This window comes from Macaca mulatta, chromosome 13 (assembly GCF_049350105.2).
Source record: "Macaca mulatta isolate MMU2019108-1 chromosome 13, T2T-MMU8v2.0, whole genome shotgun sequence".
Lineage (NCBI taxonomy): Eukaryota > Metazoa > Chordata > Mammalia > Primates > Cercopithecidae > Macaca > Macaca mulatta.
In genome coordinates this window covers 51,040,554-51,065,051 of record NC_133418.1, presented here as the reverse complement: position 1 = coordinate 51,065,051, position 24,498 = coordinate 51,040,554, and the positions used below count along the sequence as shown (strand labels likewise).

The 24,498-nt window shown below is 42.3% G+C and overlaps 1 protein-coding gene and 1 long non-coding RNA gene across 6 annotated transcripts in view; both read right to left on the bottom strand.

The window, feature by feature from the left end:
- DUSP11 (dual specificity phosphatase 11) overlaps nucleotides 1-24,498 on the bottom strand; it is a 41,000-nt gene that overhangs the window by 6,340 nt on the left and 10,162 nt on the right. For 2 of the 5 annotated variants that reach the window (XR_003722109.2, XM_028832373.2), the window contains exons 5-8: nucleotides 22,398-22,458; nucleotides 20,615-20,661; nucleotides 20,281-20,356; nucleotides 19,870-20,049 (exon numbers count right to left, since the gene is read on the bottom strand). Coding sequence is in view for 4 of the 5 variants with exons in the window: in XM_028832373.2 (XP_028688206.1) it covers nucleotides 19,870-20,049; nucleotides 20,281-20,356; nucleotides 20,615-20,661; nucleotides 22,398-22,458 (364 nt within the window). In the remaining variant the exon portion in view is untranslated. Of the gene's footprint in view, nucleotides 1-15,333; nucleotides 15,983-19,194; nucleotides 19,755-19,869; nucleotides 20,050-20,280; nucleotides 20,357-20,614; nucleotides 20,662-22,397; nucleotides 22,459-24,498 lie in introns of those variants that run through there. The other 3 variants (XM_001105622.5, XM_077959388.1, XM_077959389.1) reach the window with 3 other exon arrangements.
- LOC144333744 (uncharacterized) lies at nucleotides 8,687-14,887 on the bottom strand. Its single transcript, XR_013402710.1, has 2 exons — nucleotides 14,739-14,887; nucleotides 8,687-11,084 (listed from the first exon to the last, which is right to left on the bottom strand). It is a non-coding gene; the product is annotated as an uncharacterized LOC144333744 (long non-coding RNA).

Below are 24,498 nucleotides of genomic sequence, written 5' to 3'. Positions count from 1 at the left end.
CAACATGCAGGTTTGTTACATATGTAACAACCCAAATGTCCATCAATCATAGACTGGATTAAGAAAATGTGGCACATATACACCATGGAATACTATGCAGCCATAAAAAAGAATGAGTTCATGTCCTTTGTAGGGACATGGATGAAGCTGGAAACCATCATTCTGAGCAAACTATCACAAGGACAGAAAACCAAACACTGCATGTTCTCACTTATAGGTGGTAATTGAACAATGAGAACACTTGGACACAGGGTGGGGAACATCACATACCAAGGCCTGTCATGGGGTGGGGGGAAAGAGGAGGGATAGCATTAAGAGAAATACCTAATGTAAATGACGAGTTAATGGGTGCAGCAAACCAACACAGCACATGTAAGCACTGGTATTTTATTTGGGATATGTAAGAACAGAGAGGTGAGGGCCAGAAAAAAGGTAAGTGAAGCAAGGAACGATGCATGGCAATGTGACGTAATGCGTTACCTCGCCGCAGGCTTCACAGTGAGCCAGGAAGATACACAGGGTGTTTGCCAAGTGCATTTACTTAGCCAAACACATTTGCCAGACAACTTGTATGTCTTCTCTGGAAGGCATGCAAGGCAAGACCGTGGCTGAGAGGAGTTCACAGGAGGGAGACAGGAGGGGGCGTTTGCCTGCCAGGCTCCCTCCTGTCGGCATTTCATTAATCAAGGCCCTCCAGAGGGAGTTGACTCCTCCATAATTCTGGATCATTGCCTTACCCGTCAGCAGAAGCTCAAGGGATTGATGGGGTTGATGGAATCTGAGACAGTGCTCTAGAATCTGTGTTTCATACAGGATGAGATATAAATGAAATAAATGCTAAATAATGACACAAGGTACCTTGCCGAGAGAGGAATCATCCACCTGGAAGGGTAGGGTGTTTGTGAATAATGCAGGGTGGGAGAGAAGGCTTTACTGAGGAGACGGACTTAAAGAATGTGAATGATGTGCTCACAGAGGCCACAGGAGAGAAATTATAGCCAGAACAACCTGAAAAACAAAGGAAGGACATGGCGGCATAAAAGCAGGTAACACACTGTACTCAGGAAATGGCTGGCATCCTGAGATATGGGGTGGAATACAATACAGGGCTTTGTAAAGTCAGCTTGGAGTCAGATCACAGAAAGCCTTGACAAGGAACTGAAAATGGGTTCTGAAGGCCAGAAGCCATTCAAGATTCCCAAAGGGAAAACCACAAATCAGCTTGTTTCCAGGACATAATTCTGTAGCAGTTGCTAGAATTACATCAGAAAGGAGGTTCAGATAGGATACTAGAAGGGGCCTCCCTTCCATAGTAGAAGTGTTTGTAGTGAACAAAAATTAAAATTTCAAAGATGGTAACTGTCAGAATAGAGAAAAATAAAACTTAAATGTGTGCAGCAGGAGGAAAGTAAACAAAAAAGCTAACCACCTTATTACAAGTCCACCATGACAAGACTAGAGCGTCCATCATCAACTTTTAGTGCCTCAATGTTAAGTATGGACAAATGAGCAGTAAAATGGTCATCAGATATTTCAAGAACACTTCTAAGAGCAGAGACAGAGGTATAAACAAACAGGGGAAGGGGAAGAAAGAAAAAAAAAACAGTTGATTCAGGGAACAGAAGAAATTTAAAAATAATTGACATTAGAGAGATAATGAATTCATTTTTCTAACAGCATTTTTTCCAGAAAAAAAAAATGAGCTAGCTCTTGGAAATTAAAACCATAGAGCAGAAAAATATATATAGCAGAAAATTTAGATAGCCAACAGAAAGGTAGAATATAAAGCTGAGAAAATCATCCTAAATTTTTTTAAAAAGGCAAAAGGTTAAAAATGGAAAACAAGAGAAAAAGAAAACTTAGAGGTACATTTCAGAAAATCCCACATTCAACTAATAAAACTCCCCCTCTCCCACAAAAAAAAAAAAAAAAGTGATAAAATCGAAATATCCCAGAACTGAAGCACATAACTTGCCAGATTGAAAAAGCTCACTAAGTATTTAGCATTATGAATTAAAAAGCACCCACACTGGCTGGGCTCGGTGGCTCACACCTGTGATCTCAGCACTTTAGGAGGCCGAGGCAGACGGATCACTTGAGGTCAGGAGTTTGAGACCAGCCTGGCCAATGTGGTGAAACTCCGTCTCTACCAAAATACAAAAATTAGTCAGGCATGGTCACATATGCCTGTAGTCCCAGCTACTTGGGAGGCTGAGGCAAGAGAATCGCTTGAACCTGGGAGACGGAGGTTGCAGTGAGCCAAGATTGCGCTACTACACTCCAGCCTGGGCGACAGAGTGAGACTGTCTCAAAAAAAAAAAAGAAAAAGAAAAAAAGCACCCACTAAGGCATAATATGAAATTTCAGAACACCTGAAATAAAGATCCTAAAGCTGCCAGAGGGGAAAATTACAGGTCACAAATAAAAGCTCTGCAGTCAGGATAGCACAGGATTTCAACAGCAGGAATGAAATCTAGAACAACAATGAATAAATGCATTTAAAACTGCTTACCTACAATTCCATGATCAAACTATCAAAGGAGTGAAAGAGTAAAATAAACCCATTTCACTCAGGCAAAGGCCTTGAAAAGATTATATATCCCAATTACCTTCCCTGAGAAGCTGAAGGATCTACTCCACCAAACAGGAAAGTAAACCAAAAAGCAGCAGCTATGGGATCCAGGAGACAGGAGAGGAACGTAAGAAATGACTAGGGTGAAGGTAAAGAGAAATCCCAGGGCAGGAGCTATGCCAGAGGTCTAGAGAATAGCCAAGGCACAGTGGTTCACACCTGTAATCCCAGCACTTTGGGAGGCCAAGGCGGGTGGATCACTTGAGGTCAGGAGTTCAAGATCAGCCTGGCCAACATGGTGAAACCCACTCTCTACTAAAAATAAAAAAATTAGCTGGGTGTGGTGGTGCATGCCTGTAATCCAAGCTACCCAGGAGGCTGAGGTGGGAGGATCACTTGAACCCAGGAGGCGGAGGCTGCAGTGAGCCAAGATCACACCACTGCACTCAAGCCTGGGCAACAGAGTGAGACCTTGTCTTCAAAAAAAACAAGAATAACCAAGAGGCCTGTTCTGGGCTGAGTTTTGTCACTCCAAAAGTCATGTTAAAGTTCTAACCACAGTATCTCAGTATGTGACTGTATCTGGAAATAGGGCCTTTAAAGAGGTGAGTGAAAATGAAGTCACTAGGGTGGGCCCCCATCCAGTATGACCAGCGTCCTTTTTCTTTTCTTGTAAATTGATGTCCCATTCCAACTAGCATCTTTTTAAGGTAAGGAAATTTAGACACAGAGAGACACAAAGGGAAGACCATGTGAAGACACAGGAAGACGGCCATTTACAAGGAGGCCTCTGAAGAAACCAATCCTGCCAACACCTTGCTCTTTCCATCTCCAGAATTGTGAGAAAATTAATTTCTCTTACTTAAGCCACCCAGTCTGTGGTACTTTGCTATGGCAACCCTAGTAAATGAATACAGCACCCAACCTAGCACAGGGGAACCAGGAAAGATTAAGAAAAAACAAGAATTTGATGTATATACGAGATTACATAATGCTTTCAGAGATTTGGGGGATGAATTCGTCATCAATCCACAGGAAAAGAGGCAAACAAATGAGGTAAAAGTGAGGGGGGAAAAGTGGTCTGAGAAACACAATCATGGTACACTATGGCTCATGATGAATATTTAGCTAGTAAATAACATGAACTTAGAATGCTGACTTAACCAAAAGTTGAGAAACAACTGTGGTGTGGTGTGGGTGGATATTATGAAAGAGTTAAATTCTTATCTACCATGAGGAAATCAACAGGTAATAACACAAATGGAAAAATAAAGAAGTGGCGATATAAGCACATTATTTAAATATGGAGGCAAATGCCAATAAATAATGCAAAAATACTTAAAGTGGCTGCCTTTGGAAGTGATAATCAAGAGTAAGGTGGAGGACCGCCCCTTTTCATGTAATCTTAATGGAGCTATTTGAATTGTAAACAACCCATAGGCGTTCGTGAATAATGTAAGAATTTTAAAACCTAAACAGACCACTAAAGACCTTTTTATTATTTTTAAATTGTTTTTTAATATATATATATATATAGATATTTTTGAGACAGAGTCTCACTCCGTGGCCCAGACTGGAGTGCGGTGGGGTGATCTCAGCTCACTGCAACCTCCACCTCCCAGGTTCAAGCGACTCTCCTGCGTCAGCCTCCTGAGTAGCTGGGATTATAGGTGAACGCCACCATGCCCAGCTAATTTTTGTATTTTTAGTAGAGATGGGGTTTTGCCACGTTGGGCAGGCTGGTCTTGAACTCCTGAGCTCAGGTGATCTTGGCCTCCCAAAGTGCTGGGATTACAAGCATGAGCCACTGCATCCGGCCTAAAGACCTTTTTAAACAAAGAGTTGCTGATCCTCTTAGCCAGACACAGAACAAGTGTGTTAAATAAATGAGACATGAGACATCTAATGGTGACAAGATTTTTTAACAGGCCATGTTAACTGAAATGAGGAGGACACAGAGGGGACAACAGGGTCAGGAAATTTTTTGAAGGTGTAGTGTTAATATGATGGCACTTGGGCTGACAGTGTCCTCCTCAGAAGTTGCTGTCCAGGGGCTCTTTAAAACAAAATAGCTGGATTTCCATGCCTGCCCCTGCATGTTCTTTTTGCCTCGCCAGTTGTCTTGCTCTGACTTCTTCCCAAGTGGGCTTTCATGATGTCTTGATGATGAACCTTCATGATGTACTCTACAAGACTAGCCTTTTAGTAAGCACTTTTATATCTCTGTTAAATGTGGCAAGTAGAGAAAAAACTGTATAGCTGTCACTTAGATGAAATACAGCAATGTGACCAAGGCTATGTTATAAAAATCATGTTTGTTTTACTTATTTTCCTCTCTCTGTCCTTAACTTCCTCCAGGCAGGACTGTTTGCACGTATTTTGGTAGAGGGTAGTCACTAATAAGTGATTAACTTCATATTCTAATCCCCAGGGGCTGCTTACAAGATTAATGAACTTGTTTTTCTTGTAAAGAACAATGATCCTTGGGTCATGCTGACCTCTTTGATGGCATCCAGAAGTTTGACTGGCCAAGGGATGCAAGGAGCTTTGATAATCAGAGGCTCTCACTTCCCATATACCTACCTTACTCATAAAAGCCACCGGTTATGTGCAAAGGGAGACTGAATTTGAGAATTTGCCTCTCCCACCCTCATGCTTTGGTCAAACTGAATAAACCTCTCTCTGCTCTGAAGCACCAACGTGTCAGTGTTTGGCTTACTGCGCATCAGGTACTTGAACCTAACTTTTGGGGTTCTGCAACAGATTTTGGCAACCATGCCAGGGCTAGCATGGCAGTAGGCCCCGGCCAGGTTAGGCAAACGAGTGCCCCAGCAGCTGCCCAGGTGTGTTGGTCAGGGGGCCCTAAAGTCACTCTTCTAGGTCAGTGTGGGCTGCTGTTGGTGCTCTAGAAGCTTAGAGCAGAATGACATCTCAGACTGCTATCTGGACTTCCGGTTTTGGAACGAAGGGTAAGTCACTGCAGTGCACACAGCCATATCTCACTCTCTCTGCTTGTATTGTGAAGAGGGCCCTTTTGGGGGAGTAACAGAATGGTGGACTATGCCCATTTGCTTGTTTGCTTTCCTGTAGGAGTTTGGTTTTCTGTTTGTGATTTTGTTTTGTTTTTGTTGTTGTTGTTTGGTTTCATTTGGTTGTCTGTGTGTGTGTGTGTGTGTGTGCACGTGTGTGGTGTGTTATGTGAAAAGACTGAACATGGCAAATTCGGAATTGATCCCAGAGGGTAGCATCATTGGCTGCATTCTCCAGAATTGGGCCACTTTCAGCTATGAGCCCATGAAGAAAAATAAAATTTTTTTTTATTGTAATGCTGCTTGGCCTCAATATGCCTTAGAATTTGGGAAAAAATGGCTGACAAACGGTTCTTTAAGTTATGCTACTATAATGCAACTGGAACTATTCTGTAAGAGCAGAGAAAATAAGATGCAAGCCTGTATGTTCAGGCTTTTATACTCTTGTATCAGAATGAACCTACTTTCAAAAGAGGTATAATTTGATGCTGCAAAAGGAAAAACAGCCCAAACCTAAGGTTTTGGACTCCCCACCATTAGATGGGGAAGACAGGGCACTGCCTGATGCTTTGAATCCCCTGAATAATCATCCTGATCCTCTGCCCGCCAGTCAGCTATGGCTCCAGCACCTCCGCCTCCTTATGGGATTGTCTGGAGCAGGAGGGGAACACCCCCAAACCTGTCCTCCCCATGAATTTAGGAAAGGTTGTGGCATCCCCTTCCTGCAACTGACAGGAAACCCAATTTGGCCTGGGACCCACTGGTCCCTTAGTAGGGCCGTTTCCTCTGCGTCAATTCCCCACTGCAGGACTTGAATGGACAACAGGTTGGCGTGATGTGGGTACATTTCCTTTTCCCACTTTGGAGCTGTTCAGGTGGAAAAACAATAATCCCCCCTATTCCAATCCAAGCAAATGGCTGGGCTATTCTTGTCTGTATTTCTGACCTATCACCCCACAAGGGCAGATATTCACTTTGTTAAAAGTGCTGCCCACAGCAGAAGAAAGGCGTGTGGTCACAGAAAAGGCTAGGGAAGAGGTAAACCGGCCCAACAATCACCCCTGGCCGACAGACTCAGTCCCTAACACAGACTAGTTGGGATGTAAATGATGGGGCCTTTCCCACTTAGGGCACTATGAGAATTGCATCCTTGCAGGTTTGAAGAAAGGGGTTACTCAGTTTAAGAGCCTCAACAAGGTACAGGAAGTATAGCGGCAAGCATATGAGGACCCTTTGTAATTCCTAGAAAGACTCCATCAGACATGTGGAAAGTAGGTTGACGCTAACTAACCCTGAGGCACTGGACAGAGAATGGCCAATGTGACCTTTATCAGCCACAGTGCCCTGATATTCAAAGAAAACTGCAAAAGGTAAATGGGATCTTTAGGTTGCCAATCTCACATTTAGTGGAGTTAGCTTTTAAAGTATACTATGCTCAGGATGAGGCTCAGGAAAAGTGCAAACTGAAGCAACAAGTAACTCACTGGCAGCTGTGCTTGACTACCAACCTAGGGGAAAAGGAAGAAATCAAAGAGGGGTTCACGCCCCCTTCAGAAAAAAACAATGTGCCTACTGTAAGAAGGAGGGACACTGGAAAAAAGGCTGTCCCAAATTGACCACAGCAGCTAGCAAGTGCAGTCTCCCTCAAAATCAGATGAGGAGACAGAATAGTATTTAGATGAAGACTGATGTGTCCCAGGGACTCCCTCAGACTTGGAGCAATATCCCCACAGGATTCCTAGACACAACTGACAGTGGGGAACAGAATAATTGACTTTTTAGTTGACAGAGTGCCACGTATTAAGTAATTAACAATTGTCTCTCTCCGACTTTGGGAAAAACCATTACTGTTACAGGGATATTGGGAGACACCATTACCCCTTTCTACAATCCTTAGGTTACCATTTAGGAGAGACCAGCGTAGGGCACAGTTTCTTGCACATGCTTAATACCCAGTGCCCCTCCTGGGCTAGGATTTGCTTGCCAAATTGTATGCTCAACTTGTCTTTCCCCCTAGATGCCTAGATACAATGATTCCTTCTCAACAAGTTTGCAGGTTTCAAACACTCCTGCTCCAACCAGAAAATGAAGAGGTTCAGGACATTCCCGAAGAAATTCTCATGCAGGTAAGGAGAGATGTTTGGGCCCAAGGGAAGCCAGGGAGAGTGATCACAGCCAAATCCATAAAAATTAAATTAAAAGAGAGAGAGAGAATATCCATTAAAGGAAGTGGCATGAAAGGGTATTCAACCACTCTTGGAAGCCTTTTTTGGCACAAGGACTGATTTGGTCCTGTAATTCTCCTTTTAACATTCCTGTTTTACCATCATACAAGTCCCATTAAGACAGCTACGGTTTGTACAAGACTTAGGGCCAGTAATGAAAGTCTAGGACATATACCCTATGGTACCTAACCCCTATAGCTTGCTGATCACTTTATCAGGAGAACTAGGTTGGTTTACAGATTTGGATTGTAAAGATGCCTTCTTTTGCATTAGACAAGGAGTCACAAGAGATCTTTGCATTTGAATCGCTGAGGCTGGGACACAGGTCAATCAGCAGTACTGTTAGTGTTATTTCAAGGATTTAAAAATTCCCCCACAATCTTTGGGAAACTTTTGGCATGGAACTTAAGAGACCTCTGGCTGACAGAAGGAATGCTTTTACAATATGTGGATGAAGTCTTTGTTGCAAGACCTTCAGAGCTTTCCTTGAAAATACCATTCAAATACTGAATTTCCTAGTGGAAACAGGCTATTGGGTTTCCAAAAAGAAAGCCCAGATCTGCCAAAAGATAGTAAAATACTTAGGGTCTGAACTGAATAAGGGGCACCGAAACCTTCCCCCAGGCCACCTAGAGGCCATCGCCTTGGTAACTGTCCCCATCTCCTGTAAACAACTGCAACTGTTTCTAGGAATGATGGGATTCTGTTGAATTTGGATTCTGAATTTTGGACTTATGGTAAAACCCCTTTATGAGGCCCAAAAAGGAAAAAAATCTGAGCCCCTGATCTGGGCTTCAGAATGCCAAAATTAAAAGTCAAAGAGGCTGAGCACAGTGGCTCATGCCTGTAATCCCAGCACTTTGGGAGGCTGAGGCAGTCAGATCACTTGAGGTCAGGAGTTCGAGACCAGTCTGGCCTACATGGCTAAACCCCGTCTCTACTAAAAAATACAAAAAGTATCCAGGCATGGTGGTGGGTGCCTGTAATCCCAGCTACTCAGGAGGTTAAGGCTAGAGAATCCAGGAGGCGGAGGTTGCAGTGAGCTGAGATCGCGCCACTGCACTCCAGCCTGAGTGATAAGAATGAAACTCCATGTCAAAATAAATAAAGTCAAAGAAAAGTTAAAGACTGCCTCTGTGCTGGGCCTTCCAGATTTAAGAAAGCCCTTTAATTTATTTGTGCACAAAAAACAAGCCATGGGCTCGGGAGTCCTAACTCAAAGCTTGGCAACTGATTGAAGACTGACTGCCTATTTCTCTCAACAGTTTGACCTGGTGGCGAGGGTTGGTCCCCCTGCCTCCGAGCAGTGGCTGCAACTTGCAACCTCTTCTAGGAGGCTGAAAAGCTAACTCTAGCTCAGCTCATCACTGTCCACACACTGCATCACATTTCCCCTCTCTTACAGCAAAAAGGTGGGTATTGGCTGACCTCTGAGAGGTTGCGAAAATACCAAGCCATCCATCCTCCTTGACAATCCAGAGGTGAAGTTAAAGGTGTTCTCAGTTCTTAACCTTGCTACCTTAATACCTCCAGAGAAGGAGCCAGGGCCCATACATAAGTGTCTTCCAATTAATGAACAGGTCTTTCCAAGGCAACAAGACCTGGCAGATCAGCCCCTGCTGCCCTCCAAACTAGGACTGTTCACAGATGCAAACAGCTTCATAGACCATGGACATCATCATGTTGAATTTGAGGTCATTACCTTAAAAGGAATTAAGGAAGCCAAAGCCTTATTGCTAGGCACCTCAGCTCAGTGGGCCAAGGTGCCCTTATGCATGCCCTCCAATGGGGTAAGAAAAAAATTATGAATATTTATATAGACTCCCAATATGTTTTCTTGGTGGCACATGCCCACGGAGCTATGTAGAGGTCTTTTGACTAGCAAAAATAAAGAAATCAAACATACTTCTGATATTTTGGCCTTATTAGAATCTGTAAAAGGCCGGGCATGGTGGCTCACACCTATAATCCCAGCACTTTGGGAGGCTGAGGTGGGTGAATCACCTGAGGTCAGGAGTTCGAGACCAGCCTGGCCAACATGGTGAAACCTCGTCTCTACCAAAAAATACAAAAATTAGCCAGGCATGGTGGCATGTGCCTATAGTCCCAACTACTCAGGAGGCTGAGGCAGGAGAATCACTTGAACCCAGGAGGCAGAGGTTTCAGTGAGCCGAGATTGTGCCACTGCACTCTAGCCTGAGCAACAGAGAGAGACTCCATCTCAAAAAAAAAAAAAAAAAGAAATCTGTAATTGCCCCCTCTAATAGTGGCTATCATCCACCGTCCCAGCCAGCAAAAAGGAGACTCCCGAATAGCCAAAGGAAATCAACTTGCCGACCTGGCAGCCAAGCAAGCCACAAAAACATTGGACTTTGAGGCTTTCTTAGTCCCATTAATACCTCACATGGATCTGACCAAGTTCCAACCTTGCTATACCAAAGGAGATTTAAAGTGAGCCAAGGAATGGGGATTCACATCCCAGCCCTGGCCCATCCAGGCTGGAAATGTAATCCGGAAGGTATCATATTGGTTCCCAGTGCCCTCCTTAAAGACACAGTGAGCCCGTTTCATCAAAGCACCCATTACAGAAGAGATGCAACCCTTCAATGGCATGTGAGTTCTTGACTGGCCCTGACATGCAACGGATCATTCAAAATGTGATCCATCAATGCATGCTTTGTGCCCAAACTGCCCTAAAACTGGACCCCACCCCTGTTTGGGGGTACAATATCGAGGAAACTCTCCATGCAAGGACTGGCAAGTTAATTTCATCACAATGTCACGGGTGCCTGGATGCTACAGGACATCTTTTTGTACAAAAAACATCGTTTTGTTTTTTGTAGACACATTTACAGGATGGGTAGAGGCATACCCTATCTGAACAGAAAGGGAGCTGAAGTGGCCCACACTATACTAAAGGGATAACTCCCCAGTATGAACTCCCTTTGACGATTCAGAGTGACAGTGGTGTGGTGGTCATCTCTCAGGTAGTACAGGAAGTGTCTCAAGTCCTAGACACGGAATGAAAACTTCATGCAGCACAGCCACAGCCCACCGGAAAGACTGAAAAAACGGATTCAAACTATTTAAAGAACAACTAGGCCAGGTGTGGTGGCTTATGCCTATAATCCCAGCACTTTGGGAGGCCGAGGCAGGCGGATTATTTGAGCCCAGGAGTTCGAGACCAGCCTGGCCAACATGGCAAACCCCATCTCTACTAAAAATACAAAAAATTAGCCGGACTTGGAGGCACATGCCCTAGTCCCAGCTGCTTGGGAGGCTGAGGCACATGAATTGCTTGAACCCGGGAGGTAGAGGTTGCAGTGAGCCGCTATCGTGCCACTCCACTCCAGCCTGGGTAACACAGTGAGACTCTGTCTCAAAAAACAAAAAGGAACAACTGCTGCTCAAGTGTGCCAGGAAACTAATCTAACTTGGGACAAAGTACTACCTCATCTCCTGCTGAGGATTTGGGTCATTCCCTGAAACAGGCTCTAGTTGAGCCCTTTAGAAATTATGTATGAGAGACCTTTCCTAGCCACCTTGGGGCTAAGATCAGGCTATAAATTCTTAGAAAGGGAAGGAGCTATTAGATATTATTTAAAATTACTAAATGAAATATCGACTTCTCTTCATGAGTTTGCTTCTTCCCCACGGACATGCTACTTCACCCCTTCTAGGCTACAGACCAAGTCCTACTTAAAACCTGGAGGGAGAATGGACTGGATCACCAACTAGCCCCTCAAAGGGTAAGACCCTGTGAGGTCCTTCTGACCACACATTCATCAACTGGGCAGGAGTTAAACCGTGGGTACATTATACCTGGATAAAAATTGCCTCCCCCGCCAGCACGACCTACCAGGTTAATAGACCTGAATGGACATGTGAACCAACTAAAAACCTGAAGCTGCTTTTCAACAAAACATCCACAGAGAAGTAAAGCCTTCTTGCTAAGCACCACAGTACTTTATGGCTTAACGGTGTCCGCTGAAACCAATCTTTTCTTACAATGGGCACATGATGCAGATAGCCTACAGAAGCTCGTAGGGTTGGAGGGCTGTTACCTATCTCTAGCACTTTGGTATTACCTTGGTGGGTCTTGCTCTTACAAGGAAACAACTGGGTACAGTAACAAACTTTTATGAAAAACTATTCCAAAGAAAATCAGGTCTCTGGTGTGCTAACAGGAGAAATGTAAGGCTATGGCCTGGCATTAATATAACCCTTCACAACCCAGGTCACAGAAAATCTTTTACTATAAGTCAGACTGTTCAACAAACTTTTGAATACACTCCTCCTCTCCTGAAGGAATTTCCCTTGGCAGCCCCCCAAATTTTGGCTATTAACAGCCGCTGTACTGAGGAAGGTTTTTATCAAGCTTGGGATGATTATCTTTGAATGATTGTGCTCCCTTACCCTTACCCTGCCACTGGCCACATAAATCAAATTGCCCCTTTACATTGGGAACAAAAAAACCCCCAGCATTCTTATGATAACTGGCCAAATATCACTAAGAATATGGGTTGGATGCTCCCCCCACCAATGTGAACATGCCTCAGGGCTGCAACAGACTGACTGGTTTGCTACCAACTGGACACAGACCAGGAATTCAAACGGCTAGCTTCATATGGAATGCAATGGCTATGTGGGACTAACCTTTGGCCCTGATTACCCATTGGCTGGATAGGACAATACGCTCTGGGATTCCCACAGGTCCAGGGTCATTTGGCAAAAACCAATGGACAACCTGGAAATTTCCCAAATGTGTTGCACCAATGGACCAAGTCGGTTTTCCACTCGTATGACCATCTCCTCTCCATTTCTGTTCTCCAAGTTAGTTTAGAAAATGTTATCTGACATGTTGAGATCCTAACAAATTATACCCAGCATGTGCTGAAGGATACATTCAAAGGCATCTCTTTAGTCACCTCTCAGATGACTATGATGAGAAAAGCAGTTTTGTAGAACCACATGGCCCTCAATGTCTTCACGGCTGCACAAGGAGAACTTGTGCCATAATGAAAACTGAATGCTATGCGTACATTCCAGACAATTCAGGAAACATCACCATGGCCCTTCAAGATATGTACAAACTGATGCTATGTCCAACCTCATGATGTCACTAAGCCAATGATTATCTTCATACTTCCGGTCAGTACCCTCTTGGTGGAAAAAATTACTGGTAATTCTGGCTATGACTATAGGAACAGGAACACTCCTTGGTTGTGGATTATATTGCTGCTGCACTATGTATGTGGGATTGCAGGATTCCCCTTCTGAAGCTCCTGACACTCTGTTCAACAATGTTACAACAAACTTGCCTAAGTCCCAGGACATGTGAATATTTTTCAACTGCACGTAAATAAGTTCCATTCCTCAGCCCCCTAGGAATGCCCCTTGTCAGCGGGAAGTAATTAGACTGAGTCAACACCCCAACTCAAGATTGAGGAATGGAACACTGTCAGTGGGGATACTGTAACCCAGTCTATACTATAAAAATCATCAGATGTTTATTTTACTTATTTTTCCTTCTCTGTCCTTAACTTCCTGCAGGCAGGATTGCTTGCACGTAGTCATTTTGGTAGAGAGTAGTCACTAACAAGTGATTAACTCCGAATCCTAACCCCCAGGTGCTGCTTGCACGATTAATATACTTGTTTTTCTTTTAAAGAACAATGATCCTTAGGTCACACTGACCTTCTTGATGGCATCCAGAAGTCTGACTGGCCGAGGGACACGAGCAGCTTTGATCATCAAGGAAAGCCCCCAATTACGTGCAAAGGAAGGTCATATTTGAGAATCTGCTTCTCCCGCCCTCATACTTTGGCCAAATTGAATAAACCTTTCTAAGCATTAATATGTCAGTGTTTGGCTTACTGTGCGTCGGGTACACGAACCTAACTTTTAGTGTTCTACAACAGCAACCTGAGCTAATCAGGTACAGCCAAGAACAGCTGAGCTACAGTATCTCCTTAAGATCAGGGTCCAGATGTTAATAGATAAGAGAAGAGAAAATAACTGTCATGTGCAACATCAGACAATCAGTAACACAAATCCTCAACATCAAATGCTTTAAAATATGAAGCCAATGGCTGGGCATGGTGGCTCATGCCTGTAATCCCAGCACTTTGGGAGGCCAAGGCAGGAGGATCGCTTGAGCTCAGGAGTTCAAGACCAGCCTGGGCAACAAAGTGAGACCTTATCTCTACCAAAAATTTAAAAATAAATAAACAAACAAATAAAAATAATTAAAAAATGAAGCCAGGTTGCTCAAGTATTCATCAAGTATTTACTGAGGCTTACTATGTGTTATGATGATGAGACACTTCTTTGAGCCATCAAAGAGAAGTTTCTGGCTTCCTCTGCAACTAAAAACAATGACCCTCCCCAACGATCGGTCTGTGTGTTCCACAGGTATAGAAGCAGAAGAGACAACTAGGAAAAAGTGAAGGTAGGCCAGGCATAGTGGCTCATGGCTGTAATCCCAACACTTTGGGAGGCTGATGTGAGTGGATTCGCTTGAGCTAAGGAGTTTGAGACCAGCCTGGGCAACACAGCAAAACCTGGTCTCTATTAAAAAAAAACACAGGCCGGGTGCGGTGGCTCACGCTTGTAATCCCAGCACTTTGGGAGGCCAAGGCAGGTGGATCACCTGAGGTCGGGAGTTCAAGACCAGCCTGACCAACATGGAGAAACCCCATCTCTACTAAAAATACAAAATTAGCCGGGGTGGTGGCACATGCCTGTAATCCCAGCTACTTGGGAGGCTGAGGCAGGAGAATCGCTTGAACCCGGGAGGCACAGGTTGCGGTGAGCCGAGATCGCACCATTGCACTCCAGCCTGGGCAAAAAGAGCGAAACTCTGTCTCAAAAAAAAAAAAAAAAAAATTAGCCAGGCATTGTAGTCCACACTTGTAGTCCCAGCTACTAGGGAGGCTGAGGTGGGAGGATCACTTGAGCCCAGGAGGCGGAGGTTGCAGTGAGCCTAGATGGCACCACTGCACTCTAGCCTGGGTGACAGAGCAAGACCCTTTCTCCAAAAAAAAAAAAAAAAAAAAAAGGGTAAACCACAAAACCACAACTCCACTGTAAGAGGAGAGGCAACTGGAGAAAGATCCCAGGAGGTTATATTCAACAACGGAGCAACAATACAGTAGTCTTGCCAGATATCCACAGCCTTTAAATGGACATATTCTACTTGGTTCATCACCTTTATAATCTACAAAAGTTTTCAAGTTTTCTGGATAGTTCTACCCAGTTGATAACAATTACCCTGCCAAGTAAATCACTCACTATAATTGAATAAACCAGCAATCTGGTTTATCAGTCAGTCTCTCTTGCTCAATTGACAATCCCTAAAAGTTCATCCATTCCTGTGTGAGACGGTATATCTGACAATTCAGTCAAAGGAAGTTGGTCAAATCCCACAACTGACTACCAAAGACAGAAATATCTAAACACAAAAATACTACAACTAATTACAGGTAGTAACTAGGTTCTAAATAAATTATCTCCTAAGTAGATTTTAATATAAATTTTGAACAGTTATAGAAAATAAAGATGGCCTTTGGGTCAATAACAGAACATACCAGAAACACTAAAAATTTCTGTACATAAACACACGCATGTCACAAGTCTAGTCAGAAAGAAATACACAGAAAAACAAGATAGAATTTTAAAAAATAATTTGCAAGGGAAGTTCTTAACTCTTTAGTTCTAAAATATTGTCTTCCTTTAGAAAAATTTAAGACTGGAATAACAGATTTTTTTTTTCCTGCAATGCTGTAATTACTGCAAATTTATCAGCAAAGAGGTAAACAGCAATGCAAGTTTTCCTTAAGCTTGAATACATAAGGGAACACTAAAGAAACCTGATTAGACCTGAACTAATTAAAGTCACACCAGTAATATTCAGGCCAGCTCTGGTCTCTAGGTAGAATTCCAGGACAGGTTTGTATCACTGGGTCCATTCCCAATAGGCTGGATAGGAGAGTCCAGAGTAATTGTCAGGATACCACCTTCTTCTATCCTGGGCTGCCAGACTGGCATTGGGCTTCACATTCCAAGAGTACCTCCTGCGTGAACAGTCCTCTCCAGGAGGACCAGGAGGAGGGAGATGGCCTCTCTGGTAAACATGTGGATTCTGTGAAAATTTTCTTAAAGCAAAACAAAAAGTAATAAGCCATTACTAGGATTAGTACCATAATTTTTATTTATTTTAAATTTATATTTTCATAAAATACTTTAAATTTATAAATATACAAAATAATATATATTCTACTGTTTTCTACCTGTGTGACCTTAGCAGATAAAACACTTAATTTTTATTTCCCTAACTTCTTTATAAAATGGGACTAATAATACTTTTCACCTTCACGAGCTGTTATGAAGCTAAATTAAGAAAATACATTTCAATTTCCTACAATGCTCTGGCACACCGTGGATTCCCAGAAGCCTTTCCACCTTTCCCTACAGAGATAAATGCACGCCCATACTATTCTAATTAAATACTTTCTCTCACAAAGTCTGGCAGGGTTGACATAAGATAGAATAAGCTATTTAGTACTGAAAACAGCTGCTTCCACTTTATAAACATACATAAATTAATTAAAAAGTGTGAAAAACTTTAAGCATACTACATGCAACAAATTTGAAAAATTAGGATTTAAATTTACTTGTTTGAAAAGCAAGATCAAAAAATCTCATATAATTGTACAAAAGAAAATCTGGGGCTGGGTGTGGTGGCTCACACCTGTAATCCCAGCACTTTGGGAGGCCAAGGCAGGCGAATCACCTGAGGTTGGGAGTTCAAGACCAGCCTGATCAACATGGAGAAACCCCGTCTCTACTAAAATTATAAAGTTAGCTGGGTGTGGTGGTAGGCGCCTGTAATCCCAGCTACTTGGGAGGCTGAGGCAGGAGAATCATTTGAACCTGGGAGGTGGAGGTTGCAGTGAGCTGAGATCACACCATTACACTCCAGCCTGGGCAACAAGAGCAAAACTCCTTCTCAAAAAAGAAAATTTGGAAATCTGAGAAAAGAAAAACTAACCCCCCACTGCAGAGCCCTCAATCCCACTTACTATAATTCAATTAGTTAGTATTTCCTTTTGTTCTTTTCCCTAGCATATTTTTCTGACTGTTGAATCACAGCCTATTATTTTCACTTATCATAAATGAGCTAACACTTTCAGTGGCTTTATAAAATGTTACAGTATGGATATGATTATTTAGCTACATTCTCCACTGTTAGAAATACAGCAGTTACAAGTTTTTCCACAACCACAAATAATGCTGGGATTAACATTGAAAAACATATACTACTGTATCCTGAGCTAGCCCAGCATCTGACACACGGTAGGGAGTTTGAGAAATGTACTGAATGATTAATATAGTTTTTTCTGTATTTTGAAGTATTTCCTTAGTCTCAGAATGAAATCACTAGGTAAAGTATTTTTATGGTTCTTGAAATTGTGCTTCAAAAGGCTTATGTCAATTTTCAATGCTGTAAGCAACATGTTTTTGAAATGTTTGTTTTCATCTTTTTAAAATGTCAGTTTTTTTTAAGGTTTTTTTTTTTTCCTTTTTTTAACAAAAACAGGATTCCAGCATGTTGCCCAGGGTGGTCTGAAACTCCTGGGCTCAAGCAGTCCTCCCACTTTGGCCTCCCTAAGTGCTGTGATTACAGGTGTGAGCCAATGCGCCTGGCCTAAAAATGGCAATGTATTTTTGGAAGTGTTTACAATGTGCCAAACTGTTTAAATTCATGTTAACTGTCAGTAACAACCACTATGGGGTATGTATTATTAAAATATCTATCTGACTGATGGAAAAATGTAAATGTAGATAGGCTAAGTATCTTATCCAAGATCACAAAGCAGGCAAGTAACAGAGCCAAGATGCAAATCCAGGTCCAGCCTGACAACCACAATGGAGTGCTTATCAAAAACTGTTGCGAAACTGGCTGGGCGAGGCGGCTCATGCCTGTTTAATCCCAGCACTTTGGGAGGCTGAGGCAGGCGGATCACCTGAGGTCAGGAGTTCAAGACCAGCCTGGCCAACATGGTGAAACCCCCATCTCTATGAAAATACAAAAATTGGCCGGGCGCGGTGGCTCAAGCCTGTAATCCCAGCACTTTGGGAGGCCGAGATGGGCGGATCACGAGGTCAGGAGATCGAGACCATCCTGGCTAACACGGTGAAACCCCGTCTCTATTAAGAAATACAAAAAATAGCCGGGCGAGGTGGCAGCGCCTGTAGTCCCAGCTACTCGGGAGGCTGAGGCCGGAGAATGGCGTGAACCCGGGAGGCGGAGCTTGCAGTGAGCTGAGATCCGGCCACTGCACTCCAGCCTGGGCTACAGAGCGAGACTCCGTCTCAAAAAAAAAAAAAAAAAAAAAGAAAATACAAAAATTAGCTGGGCGTGGTGGTGGTGCCTGTAATCCCAGCTACTCGGGAGGCTGAAGCAGAACTGCTTGAACCTGGGAGGTGGAGGTTGCAGTGAGCCAAGATTGCACCACTGCACTCCAGTCTGGGTGACAGAGTGAGACTCTGTCTCCAAAAACAAACAAACAAAACTGTTGCTAAATTAATAGGCAAAGAATAATACCTTGCTATTTGTGATGGTTAATTTTAGGTGCCAACTTGACTGGGTTAAGAGATACCTAGACGGCTGGTAAAGTATTATTTCTGGGAGTGTCTGTGAGGGTGTGCTCAGAGGATACTGGTGTGTGAGTAGGTGGGAGGATCCACCCTTAGTATGGGTAGGTACCACCCAACAGGCTGGGGGCCTGGATAGAACAAAAAGGCAGAGGAAAGGCAAATTGTGCTCTCTCCTGGAGGTGGAATACCTTACCTTCTCCTACTCTTGGACATCAGAACTCCAGGCTTCATGGCCTTTGGACTTGAGGACTCACACCAGTGTCCTCTAACCTTTACCAGATTCCCAGGCCTTCAGCCTTGCATTGAGAGTTACTCCACTGGCTTCCCTGGTTCTGAGGCCTTCTGAGTTGGACAGAATGCTACGAGCTTCCCTGGTTCTCCAGTTTGCAGACAGCCTACTATGAAACTTCTCAGCTTTCATAAAATGCATAAGCTGATACCCCAAATAAAAAAGCCCCTCCTCCCATCCACCCACCCACCCACCCACCCATCCATCCATCCATCCATCTATCCATCCATCTATCCATCCATCCATCCATCCATCCGTCCATCATCCATCCATCCATCCATCCCTCTACTGGTCCTATCATTCTGGAGAACTCATACTAATGTACCGCTTTAACCATACCGAGGCTTTCCCTATTTTCCAAGTGAAAATACTTTTGCTGTATATCTGTTCAGATCCTTTGCAATTTCTCTATTAGGATTTTATTATTTTTCTTATAATTCATATCAACTCCTTAAATAACAATCTTCCTTATTCTAAAAACTATACTACATGAATGTAGCCTAAGAATGTAAGATCCTTTTTGATAGCCACATCAAACTCTTGGCTTAAGTTTAAAATCAATGAAAATTTCTAAGTCCCTTTCCGAATTGCCTCTGAAAAGTCACATATTCCCTGTCCTGTAACTGATTTTCCAGTGCTAAATGCAAAATACAGAGCAGAATAATATCTCCTGGTTCAAACTGATCAGCAAGAATTCCTTATCGGCCGGGTGCGGTGGCTCACGCCTATAATCCCAGCACTTTGGAAGGCTGAGGCGGGTGGATCACAGGGTCAGGAGATCAAGACCATCCTGGCTAACATGGTGAAACCCCATCTCTACTAAAAATACAAAAAATTAGCCGAGTGTGGTGGCGGGGGCCTGTAGTCCCAGCTACTCAGGGGGCTGAGGCAGGAGAATTGCTTGAACCCAGGAAGTGGAGGTTGCAGTGAGCCGAGACTGTGCCACCATACTCCAGCCTGGACGACAGAGCAAGACTCTGTCTCCAAAAAAAAAGAAAAAAAGAATTCCTCATCAGTATCATAACATGTTTTCATTAATTATAGTATTAATTTCTATCTCAATTCTAGAAAAGGGACAGCAGAGAGAGGTACCTGACTGATTGTTGCAAATTTTGGGTCTGGGTGTGGAAATGTCGAGGAGTTGAGTGACCCTGGATCTGATGTAGATTATACCTAGGTCCTCGTTTAACAGGCTTATTCATGGTGTGGACTGGTTGCATGAGATGTGCTGAGTCTTCAAAACTTGACCTGGGTACACTGGAATTCCAATTCCTTAAAGAGAATATTTCCACACAATATTACTGGTTTCCAAATTTAGTAGTCAATTTAGTGACTATACTTTGGCATATGAAAGTAACAATTTCTTCCTTCTCCCATTCCTGTTTGTTTATGTCTCCCCCCGCCAAATAAACCAGTTACCAGAAGAATGGATATATGCAACTTAAATTATATAAAAAGAGATCTCCCTGACCACAAATCTCACATATGTAACATAAGACTTACTTTCTGATAGGACCATTCTGAAGGTCTTCAATGTAGTTTTGTCTTTCTAAGCAATGTCCCCGGCACCTATTGAATACTGAGGAGAGGATAAACTGTTAGAAATAACTGTACAAAAAGCAAATCCTTCCAGAAAAAGCAAATTAAGCTGAAATTCACTATTCAAGCTGTTATATCTCACTACTTCCACATACATCTATAGACTTTTGGCAAGACTATCTTATACTGGAACAAACGAATTACAAACTTCTTTTTTTCCAAAATTTGAGAAATTCTTCTACATTTCCACCTTTAACTTTAATAAAAAGGGAAAAATAGTGACAACCCTCATACTTACATTCAATTGCATCATCTGGCCTCATGCCTTCTACATCAATCAAATATCTAACAAAACAACATAATTTGGGTCATTTATATATACGAAAAGAAAAAAATGAAGTTTTTTCAAAAAAGGTCCAATTTCAACTTACAGACATAGATATAAAAATCCTAAGAAAATATCAGCATATCAAATCCAGCAGTTATTAAAGAATGACATACTATGACCACAAAAAGACATTTTTCAAGACTGCAAGGATGACCCAACTCCAGAAAATCTATTTATATTTTTATTTACATTAATGTAATTTAATAAAAGGAAAGAAAATGCAGAATCATTTTTTATCAAAACACTTTATACACTAAAAATAGAGACTTCCATAATATGACAGAGTATCAGAAACCAACAACAAACAAAAGACAAATTGGGAAAAATATTAACATTATATCTAAAAAATACTGTATAACCAACAGAAGGGCCAGAAACTTGGAAGTCACCATCACTGTCAGCCACTTCTTCCATACTCTTATCTTCAATTCACCACCAACTCCTGACAACAATATTACCTAAATATCTCTATAGAATATATCTGTATCTTTCCACCAAAATGACCACCATGCCCTGGTCCAATCCATCATTATGCCTCAATTCCTACAAACACCTCCCAACTTGTCTCCTTGCTTCTACCTCTTTCCCTCTGCAGTGTATTCTCCACTCAACAGCAAAATGATAGGCTGAAAATACAAATTTGTATATATTCCCCACACTCATCCCCAACAAAAAAAATTCAATGGTTTTCTCTTGCTCTTAAGGTAGTGACTAAAACCCTAAACATAGCTCTGCATGGTTTTAGCTCCTACCCATATTTCCAGCTCCATTTTAATGCCATGCTACTCCCATGGCCCAGTCTCCCTGGCCAGCTCCTCCAACACAGTATGTTTTCCTGTTACATGGTCTCTGCTGATCCTTAGGTTCAGAATTCTCTCCACGACATCCCTACCTGGTCAACACCTACTCATACTTCAGATATTTGCTCAGACCTTCCCACAGAAACCTCTAGCCCTCTTGTTGAAGTCAAATCCTCCATATTCTACGCTCTCATTGTACCACATCACTCTCCTTCTCAGCACTTGTTGGAGTTGTAATGCTATAGGCATGTGTGTGATTCTTTAATATCTACTCCCTCCCTAGACTGTTAGGATGCACAAAGAGCAGCTAGAGTCTCTTTGCTAGCACCCAGCACAGTGCCTACACATAATAGATGCTCAGGAGATATTTTCTGAATGAACAAACATAACTCAGTGCAGTGTGGCAACATCCATAAAAAGCGTTAAGGACACATACTATTTGATTCAGAAATTCTATTTTGAGTGAAATTACCTCCGGGGCTACGGCATATGTATTCAAAAATATTTACATATAAATGTTTACTACTTCAATGTTTTATAATATCAAAAACTTCTGACTTTTGTGTTCATCGGTAGGCAAAGAACAACGCAGCCCTTAAAAAGAATGAGTCCAAGTATTTTCATAGAAAGATGTCTATCACGTATTAAATTAAAAAACAGAATATCTAACTATTATACCATTCAATAACATGTACACTTGTATCTGCATTTTTAAAGTCTGAAAAGATGTGTACTAAATTATTAATGGTGGTAATCTCTGGGTGGGGAGCAAGACTGCCTTCTACTTCATGTATTTCTAATACCGGTTGCATTTTTTACAACAAGCTTACATTACCATTGTAAACAGACAAAAACAACTTTAAAATGGTCTGCCTCTGGGGTTGGCAACTTACCTGCAAATAAGGTAGCCGGTCCTGTTTAAACCATGAGTACAGTGGACACCAATAAGTTTGTCTATAAAAAGAAAATACAGGTTTAAGTAACTGAAGTAGATACACAAGTGTATAACATTATCACTGCCCTGAAAATGAATAACTCTCAAGAGGAATTGTTTTTTCTAGGAACATACTATAAAGAATCATCTAACAGAAAGTCAAAACTCACTGCTTCTGGGAAACTTTGCATAGTCCCAATTAGACTCAGTGATGTAAACTGCAGGCCTGGTCAGACACTAACAGCTAAAACTGCAATGAGACAAACCCGTCTATCTTCAAACAGAATGCCCATCAGCAACTGATTTAATTACACAAAAAGGGAGTGAAAGCAACAACAGGCTAAGAGAAGAATGAAATTTCTGAATGAAACAAATGAAATGCCTTCACTCTTGATATTGAATATTAAGGACAGTTTCCATAGTACTCTTGAGTTCCCAAAGAACTTCTATTCCTTCTCTTGTTCAGTGCTCCACACACGCCACAGGTCTACTTGCTCTGTGAAGCACTCAGGTAAATAGCACTATTCACATTTTACAATGAAAAGGCAAGGCTTGGAGATGTAAGTCAAAGCAGGCAAACAGTACAAGACTAGAATCAAGTCTAAGATTACATTATACCGCAGTATTTCTTAGTCCATCCTTTTAAAAGCTTATATGAAGAATTTAAGTCTTCATATAATTTAAAAAATTATATGAGGAATTAAATAAAAAACATGTAGTTTATCTTTGCAAAATCTGTGTCCGTGACTAGGTAGCGTCTGGTAAAGAAGGCACTCATCAGCCAGGTGTGGTGACTCATGCCTGTAATCCCAGCACTTTCCAGCCTGGCCAACATGGCGAAACCACATCTCTACTAAAGTACAAAAAATTAGCCGGGTTTTGTGGCAGATGCCTGTAATCCCAGATACTCAAAAAATAAATAAAATAAAATAAAAAATAAGGCACTTGGCTGGGGGCGGTGGCTCACGCCTGTAATCCCGGCACTTTGGGAGGCCGAAATGGGTGGATCACTTGAGGTCAGGAGTTCGAGACCAGCCTGGCCAATATGGCGAAACCCCATCTCTACTAAAAATATAAAAACTAGCCGTGTGTGTGGTGGTGGGTGCCTGTAATCCCAGCTACTCGGGAGGCTGAGGCAGGAAAATTGCTTGAACCCAGGAAATGGAGGTTGCAGTGAGCTAACATGGTGCTACTGCACTCCAGCCTCGGTGATACAGTGAGACTCCGTCTCAAAAAAAAAACAAAAAAAAAAAAAGAAAAGAAAAAAGAAGGCACTCATCATTGCCTGCCTGGATTACTACAACAAACTAATCTCCCTACTTCCATCTCAACTGATCCTCCATATGGCAGATGTTATCTTTCTAAAACATAAGCCTGGCTGGGTTGTTTTTGCTTAAAAATCTCAATTTAGCATAACATGAAGCCCAAATTTAGCATGGCATTTAGAATCCTTCATAAACTGATATCAATCTGTCTTTCCAACTGATCTAAGTTCACAATGATCCTAACTATGATTTACAAGGGTCTATATGATCCACCTCTCTTCTGCCCACCCCCAACCTCTCTGATCCTGTTTCTCCTGCTCTTACCCTCACTCACTCCACTCCAGCCACACTGGGCTCTTTAACATTCCTCAAACATGCCTAGCATAGTCATGCCTCAGGGACTTTGCACCTGCTGTTCCCTCTGCCTTAGAACACTCCTCCCCAGACACTCAATGGCTTGGTTCATTACTTCCTTTAAGGTTCTGCCCAAATGACATCTTCATAAAGAGGCCTTCCTAATCACTCACCTCTTCCCTCACCCCTTTATCGTGTTTTGTTATTCTCCAAAGCACTTATCACCATATATATTCCATATATTTATTAGGTTATTTCTCTCCCCTACTAGAATGTAAAGTATATAAGGGCAAGGACTTTGTTCTATTTCCACTTTTTAGAAAAGTGACTTCAACATAGGTTATACAATTATTTGTTGAAAATGTACATATGAATTCCATGCCTTTTCACATTATCTTCTAGTCACACAAGAGACTGCGTCTCCATGGCTTTAAGCCCTGT